Genomic DNA, 21,352 nt, shown 5'->3' on the forward strand with positions numbered 1-21,352 from the left:
ATGCACAGGAGTAGCATTCATGGGTGCTGCCCAGCAAGGAGGTACCACGAGTATGGAATCCAATTAGACACAAAAAGAACAAATTCTTGACTCATGACAGCGCAGAACTTAGTAGAGAGGTAGTGTAAATGACAGATATGACAGCCAGCAATGACAAAAGGGACAAGAGTTAAAAGACCCATTATACACATACAGTGATCCCTCGCTATATCACGGTTCGACTTTCGCGGCTTCACTCTATCGCGATTTTTTCTCATACACGCTTACATCACTACGCATGCACTTTCTGAGAACTTTTATCTAAGCCCCACGATGGCTCCTAAACGTGCTGCTTTTTCTAAGTCTTCTGACAATGAAACTAAGCGCCGGAGGAAGATGCTTACCATCCAGAAGAAGGTGAAACTCTTGTATATGATCAAAGATGGCAATACCCTACAAAAGCCTCCTCACGCATATGAAAAGACAGCGCCAGCAACTGCCTATCAAGATGTTCTTCAGCCGCGCACCCAGACACCCTCTGCCTACTCCCAGTACTCCTGCAGCGGAAGAAGACAACGACGCACCTGCTGAAGATACTGCAACACCTTGTCACGCTTGGGTCACAGATTTGCACAGAGACACAGGAGGTTGTAGAAAAAAAAGAACTTTATTCAAAGCACTGCAAACAAACATTTGTCTCTTTTCAAAAGTTTAAACGTGCTCCATGACAAGTCAGAGATGACAGTTCTGCCAGGAGCAGAGAATGTCTGAGAGAGAGAGAGAAACAAAACAACCAATTCCAAAGCTGAGAGGTGCTGCACAATACTTTTAAGTAAGCGGTGTACCGCGTGAGAGGTTTATCGCGCGTTATAGCGCAAGTAAGAAGGGTAAGGAGCAATGTGAAGGTAGGCTGTCAGCTGTTTCAGGGGTTTTCCCAGGTGCGTCTGTGTCCTCTGAGGGTGCGATCAGCGCTCCAGCTTACAACCTGAAGACTCTCCTACTGAGCTCGTGCCTTCATAGGTTAGTGGTTGTGTGTAAGAACTGTGTGTGTGTGTAATTAAATGTACAGTACAATAATAATAATATGATATTTGTAATGTCTAATATGTCTTATTTTCTCTTATTTTGTCTAATATATTGGGTAATACGAGTGTAACAGATAGATAGATAGATAGATAGATAGATAGATAGATAGATAGATAGATAGATAGATAGATAGATAGATAGATAGATAGATAGATAGATAGATACTTTATTAAGTTAACTTTATTAAGTTTATTAATGGTGACTAAAGGATGTTATTTCATGTCTAGAGGGCTCTAATAATGTTAAAAAACATATTTAGAAGGTCGTAAACAGGTTTTCTATACTCTAACTGCGAAAATATTTGATTTATAAATAAAGAATCCTACTTCGCGAAAATTCATTTATCGCGGTACAGTCTGGAACGGATTAACCGTGATAAACGAGGCTTCACTGTATACCCAAGAAAATCTTTGGCTAGTATAGTATAAAGTTAAATTGGCCCTTATGTGTGTATTCACCTTTGCGATGGACTGGTGCCCTGGCCAAGGGACTTTTTTTCTACTTTGGCCATTTGCTTTCTGGGAGAAGCTCCTGCTTCCTTGCAACACTGCTCTGGATAAGTGTATAATATAATACAATAGACACTTAGACCATATTTTAGTCCCTGGTTGCAGCATAAAAATTCATTTTTACAGTTGGCATAGTAATATAACGTGATCCTCAAAAATGGGGTGCCTTGAGTTCAAATTCCAGCCTGGCGTCTCTCTGTGTGAAGTTTCCACATGGTGTTAATAGACTGTTTTCGTATAATCGAGTTTGGGTGTGTATGTGAGTGTTCCATTCACCGGACTGGCAGGATTAGTTCTCACCATGGAAAAATTGTACAGTCGACCCTTGATATACGACTGACCTGACATGCGTACAACTTGGTTTACGAATGCGGTCACGTGTATCCGCTTGTGCGATTGTAAACAAACAGCCGTGAGTGTTTGTAAGCGTCATTCGGAGCCCAGATACATGTGTTTGTGGACGTAATTTCGGTCAGTGCAGTGATTTATATAATTTATTTCGATAATTGCTAAGGAAGGAAGAGAAGGTAATGAAGGTAAAGAAAGCGATCACAATCGAAACGAAGAAGGAAATTGTGTGGAAATATGAGAGTGGCGTTCGTGTGACCGATCTCGCTAATATGTACAGCATGTTGAAATCCACCATCTCGAACAATTTTACAAAGAAAAGATTTGTATAAGGAAACTCCTTCCGAACAATAACCACCTTCCATTTCATTCTCCTCCTCCTCCCTTCCTGCAAGCCAAAGATGTCAACTTAAATGGTGAGTACAGTATGAAATTGTTGTTTCTGGTAGGCTAGGCACTTTTTATAACTTTTTGGTTAGTACATTAGAAAAATTATTGGTGGTCTTGGTAAATTATGCACATTATACAACCCTTTTTTATTAAAAAAAGTTAAGTAAGTGTTGCTGTGTTGCGGTTTGGAACACATTAAGGGCATTTCCATTATTTCTTATGGGAAAAATAGTCTTGACTTACAACCAACTTGAGTTACAACCAGCCCTCGCGAACAAATTGAGTTCGTAAGTCAAGGGTCCACTGTATTCAAAAAATGGCTGCAGTAAATTACTTTATAATATTATTGAAATACGTGGGACTCACTGTTCCACAAAGGCAAAGAAGTGGATGGACCACAGAAATGGAGCCATAAAGATGATCAGTAAAGGCTAATTTAATAGCAATGCTGTACAATAATGAGACACAAGAATTACAAAAATGTAATGAAAGAGAACATGCTGACTCGATCTGGACTATTAGAAGGGGAACACAGCCTCTGTGATCAGAGGTAGAGAGCACAAATATGTCACTGAGTGCACACAGCCTTTCTGCTGCCCATTTCACACAGACGTAGGTAGCAATGTCAGCAATCACTGGTGAAAGGGAGGTGGGAATCGTGCCAGCTGACAACTGTGCTGAAGGGTCACTACTCATCATTAAGTCAGCAAGAGTGATGGTTAGCCACATGTAAACAAGAAAAACGGAAAGCAAATGGCAGTAGGGAAGAGCAAGTGAAACAAAGCTACCATTGAAGTGACACCTCAGGCACTGCATCCAACACTGATGATTCAGAAATAAACATCACAACAATCACAACAAATCAGGATTCCTTTTCAGATCTGATTACCACCTCTGCATGAAAAGTGAGCTGCTCTCTCAATTGCTGCTTCCACCAGCTTCCTGAGACTATTACCACAAGTTCTTAACTTGGAAAACAGACAGATGCGGCTTTCCCATAAGGCGGCGGAAATGGCTGCATACAAAACAGGTTCGATTGCTTCCTTTCAATTAGCAAGACATAAAAAATACAAACCCATCTGTTCTCATGAAACTCTTTTCTTATATCGGAATGTTTCTGCTTCTTGATGCTGGGTAATGTCTGCTGCACATTCTGTGGCACGATTCCAACTAGACAGTGCATTTCTAAGCAGATCTATAATTGTAATAATGTTAATAAAAATAAGAAATGTTCATAATCATTGAAATTGCTCATTATTTAAAAACAAACCTGTGCAAGTTTTCATAACAAAGCCTGGCCATGTGATTTGTTCAATATAGTCCGTAAGATACAGCTGCTCGGTGTGTTCAGCATTCTAACTTCTGGGTCCTAATAGCACGCAGTGATGCGAACGAGACATGTCAAACAAGCCATTAACGCACAGCCATGGAAACAATGCAAATTAGATTAGGATGAACTGGCATTCTTTACAGATGGATTTCAGTTCAACAGTGTGGCTGCAGAACACACTAAAAAGGCTTTACACTATATATCCAGAATGTAGCATCTTTCACATCTATTTGTCTATCAATCTATCTATCTTTTATATAGTGCCTTTCATAACTTTCTATCCATCTATGTTATCTATGCTACTGCCCAGGGAGATAAGTCTCATCATTCTGATTAATGTGAATCAGAAATGATTCACTCTGTACTAATACTCTGATGAATGAATCATTCTGACCCTAGAATGCTGTTGACTTAACCAGGGGGTCACTTCAATTAGCATGTTGGATTTGTTCACTCAAGCAGCTTGCCCTGCTCTTTTCTAATGTCAATGCCTTTTAATGTTAACTTGCTGTTTAACTTAGCAGATCTGATCATGTTTTACTCCCACCTACATGACCAGGATCGACAACAGCAGCTCCCTTATTCAAGCCAGAAGGTCTTGTGTGTGTCTTTAGGGGTAGGTGTGTTTTGGGAAGGGGCTTGTTGTTTGTTTATATATAAAATAATAAAATGTGTGTGTCAGTCAGTCAGTCAGTCAGTCATTTTTCAACCCACTATATCCTAACACAGGGTCACGGGGGTCTGCTGGAGCCAATCCCAGGGCACAAGGCAGGAACAAATGCTGGGCAGGGTACCAGCCCATCGAAGGGCACACACACACACACACACATACCCACACCAAGCACACACTAGGGACAATTTAGAATCGCCAATGCACCTAACCTGCATGTCTTTGGACTGTGGGAGGAAACCGGAGCACCCGGAGGAAACCCACGCAGACACGGGGAGAACATGGAAACTCTACACAGGGAGGACCCGGGAAGCGAACCCGGGTCTCCTAACTGCGAGGCAGCCACCGTGCCGCTCTTAAAATGTGTGTGTATATATTTAAAAAATAAATGTCTATCTATCTGCCTGTAATGTGAAACATATTACAGTGAATGTGTTAAGTAAAAATCAATTCACTGGCCCCTCATTTGGACAGCTTGAACAACAAGCTTGTTCAATATATGGAGAGCATACCCAGCATGCAAGTAGTTCCAAAAAATGTGGGGCATCTGGCCTAAAGTGGGCTAAAGTGGCGTAAAGCAAGGGAATGGCTCAAAACGTGCCCTGCGTGTAGGTAATACAAACTGGCAGCACTACTGAATGCCCCTTTGGATATGAGGAAGTTGCTTGTGGTCCTGTAAATATAAGAAGAGTCCCTTGGAGGGTGGATCTTTAAGAATGCCAGCAAAAGAACAGTGAAATAAAGGACAAGCAAGGAACCACCCAGATTTCCCCAAACCACTGGTGACAGTTTGGTTGTCTCTCTCTGGCAAAATCTCTTACAGGCATCCAACCCTTTAAAGAAATAGGTCTGCAGGGCCACCAGAAGGTAGTATGTTATATGATTCCACGTGAGCAAGCTTCTGAGGACTTCTGGTAGCGACCAATGTGAAAGTCATAAGGCACCCACCTGTCAATATTCAAAAAGGTGCTACAAGACGACACTAAAAAGTAACTTATTTAGGAACCAAGATAAAATTAAATAAATGCTTTAATCAAATTTCTCAAACTCTGAAACCCAGGAACAGCCACCAAGAAGTCCCAAAAACTTTAATAAAGAATACCAGTCACCATACCAGTCTGTGTGATTTTATTCTTGGTTTTAACTTATTTTATTGGATCTATTTGTTGATTTTTATCATTCACATTGCACTGTTTTATTGGATTATTTATTGGAGAAGACTTTGAAGTACAGCACTTTCTGAACAGTTACTTTGATTGTTTGAATAAACGCAGTACGCACTTCTTATGCCAATAACTGTTGCTGTGCCCGGATTTTCCCTAATCCCAAGTTTCTCAAGCAGTGGGTCACAAGGTAATATCCTTTTAAATAGAAAGAAGGTCATGAGTGCATTTTAGAAAGTCACCACTCTTATGGTTGTTCTCAAATCGCCAAGGGGAACACCCCCCTCCTGTTCTGACCATCATAGTTGAATAATCAAAACGGGTGGCCCACTGCTCTGACAATGAATCACTGAGGGGAACTTGACTTGAAGATCGCACATGAAGCACCCAAAGGGAACAATCGGATGATCACACTTAGACCACCAAGGGGTACCCCAGAGGGTCACAAACAAACTTGCATGGGAAAATGTGGGTCAGAACTCCAAAAAGGATGAGACAAGCGGCCCTATTCCATCCTTAGTTATTACTGTCAATGTCCCAGGAGACGGAAGAGTCCCATGGCTGCAGGCATCTGGGGCATTACACCATTCCAAGATATTTCTTGTGTGACTGCTGGTAACAAATAATTTGCTATCTAGCATTCAGAGGTGAGTACCCCATTTTCAGAGTGCTAAATCTTATTATGGGGAACTAATATGTAGGATTAGCTGCTTTAATGCTTTTACCTAATGTTTTATTACTTTTTCCCTTGTGTTATTCCACTTTATTGTACATACTGTAACTTATTTTTGGATTGGAATGTTACGATTTCTTTGGCTGTTTCATATTATTGAGTTAATACCATTGCCTGGTCTAGGTTTCATCTGCATAGCTGAATTGGAATAATGTTTACAAGAAAACCGCTGACATGTTGAACACTTATTTCCCCACTATATATCATGCCAGTTTAGTTTTGGGATTTTGTATTCAAAGGTAAGTGACTGGCATGGTGGTCTGAAACCCGCTCTTTACTGAGTGACTTCTGGCATGGCGCACCGGTAGTCTGACAGATGTCCGTCCGTATGCACTGATGATCTCTCTTTCCCTAGCAAACCTGGTGCTCACTGATCCCCATAGGGTTCTCGCTGCCTTAATCTGCTGTGAAGTGAGAAAGCCACTTGATGTGGAGGGCGCAGGTGAAGAGAGTCTTCCCTCAATCACAGCTTCTTTGCTCTCACAAATCAAGACAGCAGTGCTTCAAAAAAGAGAAAAAAAAAAAAAAGGGTGCCATCTTTCAGGTAATTCTCTAATCCCGTGTAAAACGCTGGCTAATCCCTCTCTTGAGACCCCCACTCCGCCTGTGCCGATACTACTGATACAGTGACCCCCTTCTGCTTGTCTCCCAGAAGGATGATCTCCAGTTTGGACCGTTTTTCTCTCAAAACCCCTGACATGAAAAGATTTAATTAAGATACGGGGCTGCAGCAATAATTAATTCTGCTGCTCCCGGGGCTGGTGGCTCACCGTTGAGATGCAGTAAAAGTTGAATTCATTATCGAGCATTATTTCTGAGCCTGCTCAATGAGCAAAGCAACTTCAAACACCCCCAACCCCACCGGCAAAGAGAGAGAGAAGAAAAAAAAAAAAAGATTCACCTGAATCGTTCCACAAACAAGACAAACTACGCTGTGCCAATCTAAATTGCTTTTCAATCTTAATGTAAATTGTACCCCAGGTATATTGAAACCCAGATAAGATCAAATCTGTAACGCACATAAATTGAGGTCAGCAGTTAAGCTAGGAGGCAAGCAAAAGGCTTCCGCTTTCTGAATTTCCATTTCCATTTCAAAAGAGTGGAAACACCTGATTTTATTAGATATTTATTTGCTAAAAGGCCGATGCACAATTGCACGTTCTATAAAGACTAATTAGGGAGTGCGCCGCAATTATTATGAAGGCAAATGCTATGTTTCTAATAAGACTATTCAAAATGAGTCTTTTCTGCGATGCAAATCTTTCAGTTTCATGGGGCTTTTTTTTTCCCTTGCAAATGCCCTCGTTTTAAATAGCAGCGCTTTTCACACTCTCGATGCTTTCTCTCTCTCTCTTTTTTCTAAGAACAGGCTATAATTACCACGACTGGTAAGATATTGAAATTAAACGCCAGCAGGAAGCTTAATTAACCCATATTTTCTTTCTCTCTTGTCAGATTTGGCTTCTTGATTAAACACAACTTATAATACAATATCGGCTTTTTTTGTGCTCCACCCTTCAGGCATCTAATAAGGGGATAACATGAAATCTGCAACGAGTCCCTGTGAGGTCTTCCAAGTGAACACGGGCCAACAAGTTGAAGGGTGGGATAGAAGATCAACCGCAAAGCTTAGCAGAGGGGAGATCTGCCCAACGAATCACTGGAGATGACATTCCCAACCTAAAGGACATATATATTTTAGGCAGTGTGTAAGGAAAGCCAGGAAAATGATCAATGACTCCAGTCAACCAAGACATCAACTGTTCTCACCATTGCCTTCAGGCAGATAAAACCATAGCACCACGTCCCGGATCAGCAGGCTCCAGAACAATTTCTTCCATCAACTGTTAAGAGCTGAACTCTGTACAGTGACTGGTACTAACCGTTACCAACACCCCGTCCCATAACGCACATATCCATGTTGCTGATATATTATGTACGCATTCCATTGCACCACATCTTTTTTGTGTTGTCATTATGTATTGTATAGAGTATAAATTTAAGCAAGTCTAAGTGTTCACTTCTGTATTGTGGTTATTTCTGCAGTGTGTGATCGTTGACTTCATATTTTGAGTATACTCAATTGTGTTAATATTGCTCTACTACATTGGGCCTTGAACGCAATTTTTTCATTCACTTGTACATTCATGTTAAGTGATGTGACTTAACTTGACTTGACTTGAAGTGCAGTCAGTAAGAAGCAGTGGTCACTGAGAAGAGGCCAGTTCACAGCCAGCTACCCAGGACACCAAGAAAGGAGAAGGAGTACAAGGGGTGAAGCTCCAGCTAGGTCAGGCAGTAACCATGCAGCACTGTATATACTGTAGTACTAAGCATAGTGCATAGGCTCAAAATACACTTATTCAGAGTCTGGGCTTTGGGGACAAAGTGTACTGTAGTGGTCCAGGGCACGACACATTCAGACAGACACACTCGCTCACTCAAACTGGGCCAAACAACCCATCAGCCACCTAACTGGAATGTAGCAGTTCAAGTTCAGGTGGTTATTTCAGAAGTTTCAAAGTGAGGTAGTTGCACTAACGGATCATGGCGCTGGAAGTGGTGAGGTGACATGTACTGTGGCATTTTAATGAGAACATGAAAGTAAAGCAATCACCCAGTACATGTGATAATAATGACCCTATAAATGCTTGCATAGACACACAGGGAAAAGCAGAGATTTGAACCCTGGAGTTATGATATAGTAGCGTTAAGTGCTCCCACCTAAGTGCATTGCATTACATCTCAGGAGCAAGTCCACTTGTGGCAAGGAAAGATGTAAAGATTTGTGTTTGGTAGCCATGTGAGGAATATGATGGCTTTGTCATTTAACCTTCTGGCACTAATGAATGCTACTTTGGATATCACTGTCTGCACAGGAATTTGCATCATTTCCAGGGACAGAGCTGGCAAATAATTTACATGCCACTAGGAAGCTTTGCACGGTTGGGAATTTTGGGAACTACCTGCTGAAAAACCCGCACACTGCAAATAATGGCCTTGTTTATGTTGTATATGAATAATTGTGTTTTGTTTTTAAATAGTTTCTGTTATGTGTCCAATTATGTTCTGTCTCTTTAAATGTTTTGCTGTTCCATGTTCTTTGAGGGTGGAGCCCCAAGAGGTGGGACAACCCTGATGTCATCACTCTTGGGCCCTCACTCAGCCTATTTAAATTGACTAAAAGGCTCAGGAGTAGGACTCATTCATGTTTGGTGGGCTTACTGTAAGCAATGCTATTGATATATGGATCTACTGTTCTTTTTGCTTTTTAATTAGGAGTTGTTTGCTTAGGAAACCCTTTTAGGCAACTCCATTTTGCCTCTTTTTTACTCTTTTGTGATTTTCTATGTATTTTGATATTGTTATAATAAATCATCTATTTATAAAGTTTCTTTCTTGCCATTTCTGTGCATAAGCCAGAGGTTGTCATTGATCTTGAGCAGGCTTTTGCTTTATTTTTGTGAAATTTAGAGTTGCCTTCTCAGCTCCCCACTTTTGGACCTACTCCAGTTGAAGACCAGCAGGTTCTCTTTGAGGTCGGCCTGAAGTCTCTTTGAGGTCGGCCTGTTCTCTAGCTGTTTTGGAAGCCTCACATATTTTGCTTTGGAAGAAACTTATTTCATTACAGTTATTTTTTTTTCTATATTTTAATTTTTGCTCTGTAGTCATCTCCATTTTGTGGTCATATTGCCTAGAGGCCACATGTTGATAAGGGGTATGCTTCCCAAAGTCATGCCATGTGATGTCACCTCTGTGACACTTTATAATGCAGTGCCACATGCTATACGGTAAAACATTTCTAAGACTTCACTGACTTTTCTTAAACAGTTTTCTGGTTTTTGACTTTGTGCCCTGATACCTTTGACTTTACATTTTTGCTACTTCTTAGTTCTGACCTTCACTTTGTCAATATGACCCTTGCCCTGGGTAGCAGAATAGGGCACTTGTTATGAAGTATGTTTGGTTTATATTTTTATGACCTTGCTCTTACGTTTCTCTGATCTTTTTCATACATATTCAGAGTTTTGAAGTATGTTATTTTCAGTTTTAATAATAATTTCTTGAAATGTTAAAGTCATTTTATTATTTTTATATCATTGCCAGGCGCCATTTTTTTTAGAATGGGTGCCTTCATTTTGTTGAGTGGTTGCTACATGGTTGCTAGGGAAGCCACAAGCCATCATGTCACCATGAAGTCACTAGTGGTACAAGTTAAAGTTTGTCACAAAGCACTTCTGCTGTCCAAGATTAACTTCATTAAGATTTTGCATGAAAATGTGCAGTTTTTCCTGAGAAAATAAGCTTTATATAGACCATTCTAACTTAAGTTTAGGGGTTGAAAATTTTGTGACCCCTTACTATTTATTTCTGCTCTCTCCCAGTTATATGTTCTGATTGGGTTTCTGTTTATATTTTCTTATGCTTTTAAAGTCATAGATTTAATTTTTGACATTAATTTTTTATACTATTCTTTAACTTTTTGTGCATTTTGGCTACCCTCTTGTATTTTAATAATTATCGTTACTTTGGAAATCTGTTGTTAGAATAGCACCTTGTGTTTCTAGCTGCATGTAATCAGAACTCATGACACATGGGTAACCGTCATGATGGGTTAAAAGTCATAATTCAAAGATTCAAAACCTCTTTCTACACTGCTTAAAACTTTTCTCATTTGATTTTTTTTTTGTTTTGACCTTTTTAGCTAACATCTTTATGTACAATTTTTGTCTCAAGTCTTGGCAAGATCATAACTTTTGATTTCTTGGTTTTGAGTACTTTTTCTGTCCCACATCTATCTCCTGGTACTCACAAAAATGACTTGTTGGCTTACTGGTACATAACACACTGGGATATGAGAAGCAACAAGCTCCCATTGTAAGGGCTGATGGAATACAGGGAATGAAGTGGTTCATCTTTATGGTTAAGCCTGATACAGGAAGTAATAGTGGTGCTGCTTAAGTACAGTCGTTACTGTGATCCACAGTGCAAAATGGTCTTGCCTCAAAGGACACAGGGATATAAGTCAAAGTGGCTCAGATGTGATGGGTACTGTGATACACATAGTATAGTGTTTGCTTGGATATGGGGAGTTAAATAGTGCTGACATGGTGGTCCGCTTGAATACAGGGAGTTAAGTAGTACTGAAATATGGAAGGAATAACAGAAAACTCACCCTCCATGGAAAAGGCACCACACTAAATGACTTGAACCACAGCTTTAAGACAGCACCATCAACCACCACTGGACCATGGGCTATATGATAAAAGGCAAAGTTAACAGTTTCCAACCACCCAGCCCGCCCATAAAGATATCTCAGTTCATCAAGAGACGTTGAGCTTCAGGTCAGATGTGCTGAAAATATGCACCCCCAGATCAGGCTAACTTTAGCGTTCTGCCTCCCAGCGTCTCTACCCACCGCTCCATTTGACTGGAGTCTTTACTGTATGATGACATTGTTTGCTAAGGAAGCAATGATATTCAAAATCTTTATGTAATGGAAATCAGCAATGTCTTGTAAGTTAGAAAACCTGAATGGTTGAAAACTCACAGCAAGCATAACTGCAGGTGTCTAAATTCGAACACGGGGCCTGGCGCATGCTGCTAATTAGCCATTTTCCTTCTGTCGTAATTAGTACCTAACGGGTAAAACATTTTTAAAAAAACATTGCTAATTGAAACCTTTCTTCCTCTTCAGTGATATTTTTAATACATCAAAGAGTTCAATAAACACTGCATAGTGCTCGAAGCCTGAGCCTGTCTTTGGAGTCTCGCCATGACATCTCAAACATCCGAATCACTGAATTTTGACTCAAGTGGAGCAGGAAGGTAAAAAGGTGTAGGGAGTCCTCAGTATGAATTAAACAATGGAGATTTTTCCTTGATATCATTTAGATTCTAATTTCCGCAACTCGGTCCGTGAGTAAGTGAGAAAGAAAGAAAGAAAGAAAGAAAGAAAGAAAGAAAGAAAGAAAGAAAGAAAGAAAGAAAGAAAGAAAGAAAGAAAGAAAGAAAGAAAGAAAGAAAGAAAGAAAGAAAGAAAGAAAGAAAGAAAGAAAGAAAGCACACACTACAAAGCGCCTTGAGAACCTAAATGCAGATCAATCTGTTCTGCTCCTAACGTGACCCCCTTCCTTGCTGGAAGGTAGCTAAAACTTCAAAAGCCTCGTAAATATTTATAAACACGTCAGAAAAACAGATGTTATTATCTGCCATGGACTTAACAGTTCTGTGGTTTGCCAACAGTTTCGTTTCCTTTTCGTTTAATGAGTTTGCCTGAAATATACAGCTAATTCGGCTGCTGGCGGCTCACAGACACACACAAACGCACACACATATGCTAAACAGAGTGATATTATGGAGGGTGTTGAGTATAAAGACTGCAGAACTCTCTCAGGGGCCCGGATTGGGAAAACATTTGCATGTTTTTGAAATGTTACAGATGAAAAAGACGGCAACATAGCAAAAATCGGGGAACTCCAAAACGTATTTCTCACAGCCGCTCTCTCATATGGCAGTCCTCTTTATTAGTTGGGTTGCATTGTGGGCGACAGCCTATTTGCATGTGATATCCGCCCTCCTGATTCAGACTGGTACTGCTGTAGGCGCGCTCATGACGGACATCGCTTGATCTTTAGTCTGCTCGCACACTCACTATTTGCAGCTTCCCACTGGTGTTGCTTCACTCGTGTAGCACAACTCTTTTTTTCTTGATTTTGATCTTTTCTTTCTCCTTCAAAGTTTATTCTCACTACATCTATGTTAGGCTTGTGTCATTGTTTTGTGGTGTTTTCATTTTCTTGTGAATTTTTTCTTTGCCCCTTATAATGGATAATAATTGTCTAGCATATAGGTTGATATTTTTTATTATCAATGTATCAGAATATAAATGTTTAAACAGGCAGGGTAATTACTGCCTAACAACATCTAATTTTAAAATGGAGGGAAGCCTGATAAGCCAGTTGTTGCTCCTGCATATTTATTACCCTACTAGATTAGATAAGAATTCCTATTAAGTGCTTTCGAGTCATCTGTGGTAGGAAGGCGGGAGAGGTGACCAGAGTGGGCCAGGTGTGCAGGGACACTTTACAATCCATAAGCCATTACCCTCAGGGAGGAATCATGGACTGGAAGAGAAGTTTCAGAACCCAGTTACGACTTAATTACCGGTATATCCTTTCGTTCTTGTTTGTCTGAAACTACATTTGTGCATCCTTTGAAACTGGAGAAAATGCTGACAGGAACAAAGCTGGACTGGGGGGACTGGGTCCTGTCTGAGCTGAGTCCTTAAAAACTGCACCCCCACATTGATTCAAGAAGTATGTCAAGAAGTCACAGAATTTCTTTAAACTCCTTGTTGTTAACACTGAGCCCATCTCAGACTTGAAATTCTATGTAAAAACAGTTAACCCCGAATGTCTCCCAGGATATGATATGATGTCCTGTGTATGCTTAAGCTGTGGCCAAGAGAGAACTCTGCTGCCATCTAATGAATAAAATAACGTCATGCTGCAAAAAAATCATGAATATTTCCATGTGTTTTGACACTCTAAGGTAACTCATCAATATTCATGACTGGCACAGAGCCTTCAAAGAAAACATACAATGGTATATAAACAAGAAATTGTAAATCTAGTTTTAGAACAAACTGAACCATTAATTGAGTCAAGCGATTGTGATGACAAAGTGAACTGATCATCAGACCCATGCCACTTATAGAGGAACTGATGCATACGACACTATATGACCAAACCACCATGATATGTTCTAGTGACTTCAGTCACGTAACACTGCAGCATGGTGCAATATTTATGTGTCAAAAAGGCAAAATGATTGTGAAAAAGTGGATGGACAATAAAGACGTTAGCCTCTAAAGCACTGGTCTCATTGCAGCAACTGTCAGTGTTTGTGTCAGGGGAAATGTGGAAGTCATTAAGTCTTGTGCTGGTGTAACAGATCAGGCACCAACCTTCTGCCTTCTCATGTGCAAGCAACAGAAAAAAATTAAGAAAAGTGCACAAAGAAACGCACTTCTACTGTCCCAACTTCAAAACATATCACAAGAAAGACTTGTGCTAAATCTGCATCAGTTCAGCAGTGGCCACTAGGCATACGTTTCCTACTATATTTATGTTGATGTTTTGGTATTTACATGTTTCTGCTGCATACAATAATATTTTTTGTTGTTGAAAAAAAAATTCAATGTTTTTGGCTCATTTTTCCGGAGGTAAACATAACGCTGAGAAAGTTAAATTAAGACTGATACAGAGGCTTACTTTTTCTGTGCACCATTTTCCACCCTGAGGAGTATTCATTTCAGCTGCTCTATGTAGCGGGCATGCTGGACCAAATGCCATGCCGGACCACATCGGACCAGAGAGTAATCAACATACTGAGACACAGGGCCACCTGGTAATCTAAGCATTTTGAAAACTCAATATGAACTAGGTCATATTATTTTTTATTATTTTGCCAACATTTGTGTTTTGGTTGGTTACATTTTGGACATGTTATGTAAAGTGCATGAATAAATGTGCCACTTTTTCTCCTACCTGTTATAGTGCTCTATCTTGTTTCTTGAAGTCATAGGTATAATAGGTAGCATAACAAATGAGGTCTATAGCAAGGACTTTGGGCAATCTATTAAGGTCTACATAATAAAAAGTACAAAGGGGAGAACAGGGTCCCCTACACTACCATGACAAAACACCCTTCAATCTCTCAATGGTTGCTTTCAGGTTTTTGCTTTTTTTATCTTATTGCTGTAGTATTTTCGTTTCTTCTTTAGATTTATTCTTTTGCCATTTTTTTCTTTTTGTTATTTTGACTTTCTTAAATTATTTTTATAATTTCAGTTTGTTTAATTTGGGTTATTTTTGTGCTTCATTTATTTAATTTAATTAACAAAATTAAGTTATAAATACTTCTGTTCCACGTGCCTGGGTTTATTGAATTCCCTCTCTCTTTTAGTGATTTTGTAGGTTTCAGGCCTTTCTAGAGTGTTTGAGGTCTATGTTTACAACTTGTTTGCCCTTTCCTCAAATGACAAGGCCTAAGTTTTGTCTCTCAACCGATATATCTGAACTCTAGGTGTCAACAAACTGTCATTACTCCTTGTGCTTTTTCAGTGAGTGGAGCTACAACAAGCATGCCATGTTACTAAAGAGATGACCTCTCCAAAGGCTTATGTGTAACCCACATACTAATCTCCATCATCCTTATTTAGGAAAAGATCTATATTGAAATGACACCATAGCCAAAAACCAAAGACTCGGTCATCACTAGCTGTAATCTGAGGTTCATATATTGGTTCCTAGAGAGTAAATACACAACATAATGCAGGGAAATGAAACTCACCTGACATGTCTATTGTCTAAATGAAAAACACACACATTAGTGTGTGCCTTTAGCGATGCTTGCCATCTTTTGTACACTTGCCTATTTAAAATTTCATATTATGCATAACAGTACATTCTTTTTTATTATTTTTCCAGTTAATAATGTCCATGTTGCTCATACAGTTGTGTTTGATCAAAACAACCAAATAATTCTGGAAATAGCAGTGGTGCAGATACACAATTGTTGTCGACCTTCCATGATTTCTTCCCTTAGAAAAAAATGTTTCTGCTGCAATGAAACATCTACAACATTTCCTTGAGGTGTTTATTGATATGTTTAGTTCATTTGAACACATGCAGTGTAAGCTGCAATCAAACTAAATGAAAACTGAAACAAAGTAACAAATCACCTCTAGACTGGGAATGAAAACAAATGGACTAGGAGTGTGAAAACATCTGACTATCCAGAAATGTAAACCAAAGTCATAAATGAAACAGGTAATGCTCCCAGCAGTAAACTCAAAAGAGTCCTTTAGCTATTTCCAGTGCTAAGGGAGATGCTAAAAGGGAGGAAAGAGCAGAGACGAAGTCAGGGACAGGCAGAATATCAGACAGGAAGAAGTCAAAAGTACTGATCATCAAAAGCCCAAAACACTGAAATAAAAACCCAAGTCAACAGACAGCAAGCATAAAGGTCCTTACACTATCTGGATTTGTGTTCCCCTAAATAAACTGTGGGTGGCACGGTGGCGCAGTGGGTAGCGCTGCTGCCTCGCAGTTGGGAGACCTGGGGACCCGGGTTCGCTTCCCGGGTCCTCCCTGCGTGGAGTTTGCATGTTCTCCCCGTGTCTGCGTGGGTTTCCTCCGGGCGCTCCGGTTTCCTTCCACAGTCCAAAGACATGCAGGTTAGGTGGATTGGCGATTCTAAATTGGCCCTAGTGTGTGCTTGGTGTGTGGGTGTGTTTGTGTGTGTCCTGCGGTGGGTTGGCACCCTGCCCGGGATTGGTTCCTGCCTTGTGCCCTGTGTTGGCTGGGATTGGCTCCAGCAGACCCCCGTGACCCTGTGTTCGGATTCAGCGGGTTGGAAAATGGATGGATGGATGGATAAATAAACTGTTTCTGCAGAGAGAATCCAATACACCAATGTTTGTGTCACCACACCATCCCCTTTAAAAGTGTCACTTGTAACTATGCTGGCATTCAAGTGGTAGGCAGTGGCTAGAGTGTTTAAACAACAATGCCACAAGCAACAAGCACAAAAATACTAGTGTGATGGGTTTTTTTTTTTTAACAATAAACAAGTGCAAAAAAAAAATTAATATACAAACGTGCTAAATTGAGAGTCAAAGCCATAAATCATGACAGCTATATGAGTGAGCTTTGACACCACAGGACGTCTGATTATTCAGATCTTGTGGGTTGTGAACAGGACTGATGAGTCTGGTGATTAAACGTAGAGCGCTGATGTATTTAGCAGGGCGCTGTGTGCAATAATATACGTAGGGTGATGGTTGCATAAGTCGCCGTCATGAAAAATGTACTCACTTCTAAATTGGACATTTTTAATGAGTTACTTGGGGTACATTCACTGGAACTGAAATAGCCAATGGCCATTTTGGTGCCAGGCAATGACTTTGTAAAGATTCAAGGCGTAAGGTGTACTTCCTTAGAAGTAGAAGCAAAATGAGTCCTTGTAATAAAACAGCCTGAACAGGGTCCAGCAAGTATGCATCTTAGCACAAAAACAAAAATACGGCCATGTTATGACATTTCAGCTTCCAAAACTCCAACTCAATGTTCTTTAGAAGCCTCTTTATGTCATCTAGTTAAATCTAAATAGTTAAATTTAGCTCCACTGACAGACTGAGGAGATCGTTCCTCCCCCAAACTATGCGACTCTTCAATTCCACCCGGGGGGGTAAACGTTAACATTATTCAAAGTTATTGTCTGTTTTTACCTGCATTTTTATCACTCTTTAATTTAATACTGTTTTTTGTATCAGTATGCTGCTGCTGGAGTATGTGAATTTCCCCTTGGGATTAATAAAGTATCTATCTATCTATCTATCTATCTATCTATCTATCTATCTATCTATCTATCTATCTATCTATCTATCTATCTATCTATCTATCTATCTATCTATCTATCTATCTTATGTCCTAGCAGCCATACAAACTCTTGAACCAAAATTTCACCCTAACCCCCCCAAAAACCCTTCACGCTCAAGGGTATTCTTAAGCTGGCCATGTTTGTAATGTTCCTTAACCTTTTACCATTTGTTTATTCTGCTTTTCCTCAGAAGCTCCTGCAGTTCTGCCACACCAGCCACCTCTGCTCTTTTAAACTTTCTGGTTCCCATTCCACATCTTCCTTACCTGATTTTATTTCAGGTTCTATCCCATGGATTTCCTGCAGCAAACTAAATCATCATCAGGTTCCTTCAAAGTATAATGCAGTGTGAAAGACACTATATTACTTGAACTACTTGTTAAGTGATATATCCATCACGTTTGAGGTCACAAGTCTCAACGCTATGGTTCTGCACAAAGTGATGATACCACTAAACCAGAAATGAAGTTTACAAAACCACAAGGCCACTTGAAATGGAAACAAACAAATGTGGCACCATGAAGAGCAATAAAACTTTCAGAACGCGCGGGTCACTCTTCTCTCAGTATTATATTGAGCACAACAAATACGTTCATTAGAAAGTTTCAATGCCATCTTTTTACTTCAGGCTGAAATAGCATAGCGCTGTCGACTTCCAGGTTCTCTAGTACAATGACCTTTCTGTTCTCCGCCGAACATTTTGTCAAACATTGGTAATGATATTGTCGACATTAAAACTACAAAATAACTGTAGGGGAAAAAGATGAAAGGCCATGCAGCTCACTTACCATCTGGTGGCTGAGTTGGTGGGAAATGAACAGGTTTATCTGAAAGGAGAAAAGAAAAACAAAAATTAAGTTTTCATCTCAAGTTCAGCTAAACCCATTACAGCATGGTGGAGGAGGATGGGGTGTGGGTATGTAACACCCCAAACCCCCCCCCCCCCCCCCCCCCCCCCCCCCCCCGGCCCCTGCCCAGTGCCACCATTTGGTCACAGACAGAGACTGTATGAGTGAGCAGCACTGGGGCTATTGAGCCATTGTGGGCTCACCATAGCATGCAGTCAACTAGGATGAGTTGTTTCTCAGGATGCTCTGGATGAATTATTAAGTCTAAGTTTACGTTTGTGATGGTACTGCAGTCTGTCATTGTATTTTGAAAATGAGTTATCATTCAACCATGAGATCTGAACTCTGCACACTGTGACATTAAAACCGCTACACTCTGAAGTCATAGGCTGAGTCGCATGAGAATCAGCATAAGAGATCAGCTAGTGCTGGAAATAATACCATATTGTCTACTATTGTTGTCTACTATATCTGGTCACCTCAGCTGCTTTTCCAAGGAACGTTGTCTATATGACAATAAGCAGAGCAGTCCAATTGTATGTCATTTCCCAGCAGGTCTTGCTTTTTACAGGTAGTGATGAGTGAAATGATTTGTGCAAAACTGAATTTGCAGTGACACTCAGTGTAGATAGTTTCTCCAAAATGACAATTGCTATCCCAAGGAAAAGCCACCACCCCAGAGCCCTATCAGAAATGTATTCAGACCATTCAGCATATACTCAGGTAGGAATAAAATCTTTACAAATAAAATGCGACACCAGGAGTGTTTTCTTCCTTTTGGAAATCACTGCTCAGGTGTTTCAGTGGGAATGTCATGCCATATACTCAAAGACCACATTCAAATTAAGATTACTGGTATTTAGTGCATCAGGTAATGGAAATGGCTACCCAGATCTATATGTCACCAGTGGCTCATAAGTCACGACATCAGGGTGGCCCCATCTCATGAGGCTCAATCAGCAAAGAACAAGAAACATATGCACATTTAAGGGAATGGAACATAATTATATACTTCACAACAAATACTTAAAAATGAGAAAGAAAATAAATTTAAAAAACAACAATAAAACATGGACACACATTAATCCATAACACCAGGACCTTCATTAGCCTGCTCAGGTAAGACTCACCCCAAGTCGACTAGCACCAATTACTACGTGCAGGCTGCGGCCCACACAAGCCTAAAAATGGAGCAGTCTTTAGAAGTTCAAGCTATACTTTAAAAATTCAAAATTAACAAAAATGCACTTGGGGGGGGGGAGGTGTCAAGATAAGCCCAATACAAAAAACTTTCTAAAGAACTTATCACAAAAAAGTAACCACAGAATCACAAAATTAATAAGGGAAAAAGGGGCAAAAAGAGTATCCCTGAAATGACAACCCAAGGAAAACCAATTCGAAACAGCAAACCAGTCCCAGAATTCAAGGAAAAGGGCCAAACATCCAAAAAAACAGGAGAATCAAAAGAAAACAACACTTCAGACCAACACTATCTCCAAACAGCACTCAATGGCATCCTGAGAGAAGCCATCGCTTCTACCCGCATATAAAGGTGGGCAGCGGTCCCTCAGGTGTGATGTCATGGTGGCCCTACCTCTTGGAGGGTTCCACCTGCAAAACACATGGAATGGCATTACAGGTAAAGATGCAATACAATACTAAATAATAAAGAAACCTAACAGAAATTACACAGAAACATGAAAAGTAATACTGTTCAAATTCCATCAGAACAAAGTGCTCCGGACTGAACTACAAAAATTTGTCATAACGGGGATTTTGTTATAATGGAATTGCAATAGAGATTGATGTATTGGATAGAAAAAATGGTTGATTTTGAAAAAAAATCCATAATTTTGGCCAGCACACTTTTTAATGTAACTAATTTCAAGAAAAGGTCCTCAACTTGTTTCATTAAATGGTCAACTTAAAACATCAGCGGCAGGAGAACGAAGCAAAATTTTCCGAAAACCAGACATGGTCTGTTTTTGCTCGGCAATACTTCAATCATCATTGTCACTATCACTTTCTTCACGAGCCTGAGAAACACTCGGCACATTTCACTGTAGACAAGCTCACTGTCATTGGTGAACACAAAGCCGTTGAAGTTCAGGTGAGCATCCTTCAACACTGATGCCCACAGATTTGCAACTGTGAATTTAGGAAACACGTTGGAAACCAGTCGAGTAGCGTAAACTCACGGGAAGCTCAGCACTCAAAAAAAAAATGAACCCCCACCATCTAATCCATGTGCTGTGCGAGTTCAGACGTTGCCTCAAGGAACCCGGACAACAAGTACAGTGTAATGACCTCAAAGCTTTGCCTAAAATTACTGTGTTGTAATGATTTTTGCAGATAAAATGGACTTCTCTGGAAACACTAGTTCTATAGGAAATTGGCCAGGACCAAAAATAAATTTGTTTAAATGGAATGCGCTCTCTTGGACTTTGACCTGTCATTCAAAAATATCAAAAACAACAATAAAACAGAAAATATGCCCAAGTCCAGGCTGAAACATAGCAGCTGTGGCTCTGCAGACAGATGCTTCTCCTATAAACACCCGTCAGCTCTCTGACTGATTCTGTGTCTGTTGAGGTCCTGTAAAATGGATGGGAGGTGCTGCACACTGAATTGAGCCAGGAAACTGGATTTGAAGCAAAGGTCTGTTGAGCAAATGCACTCTGCCAGCCATTGTGATTGTAAAAGCTGAAAGTGGACCCCAAAGAGCAACTTTGCTTCCCTTTGAATCTGAATTGAAATTCAAATCTGAATCTTAAGCTGAGCTACCATGCTGAAAGGTGGACAGCTTGCCCTCTGATCAGAGCACTTCAAACTTATTTTTTTGGCTGGC

The 21,352-nt window shown here is 40.2% G+C and overlaps 1 protein-coding gene across 9 annotated transcripts in view; it reads right to left on the minus strand.

Annotated features, from left to right (window-relative positions):
- agrn (agrin) overlaps positions 1 to 21,352 on the minus strand; it is a 553,557-nt gene that overhangs the window by 263,176 nt on the left and 269,029 nt on the right. For all 9 annotated transcript variants that reach the window (XM_028807851.2, XM_051931028.1, XM_051931030.1 and 6 more), the window contains one exon: positions 18,445 to 18,483. In XM_028807851.2, the coding sequence (XP_028663684.2) occupies positions 18,445 to 18,483 (39 nt within the window). The remainder of the gene's footprint in view (positions 1 to 18,444; positions 18,484 to 21,352) is intronic.

Source organism: Erpetoichthys calabaricus, chromosome 8 (assembly GCF_900747795.2).
Source record: "Erpetoichthys calabaricus chromosome 8, fErpCal1.3, whole genome shotgun sequence".
NCBI lineage: Eukaryota > Metazoa > Chordata > Cladistia > Polypteriformes > Polypteridae > Erpetoichthys > Erpetoichthys calabaricus.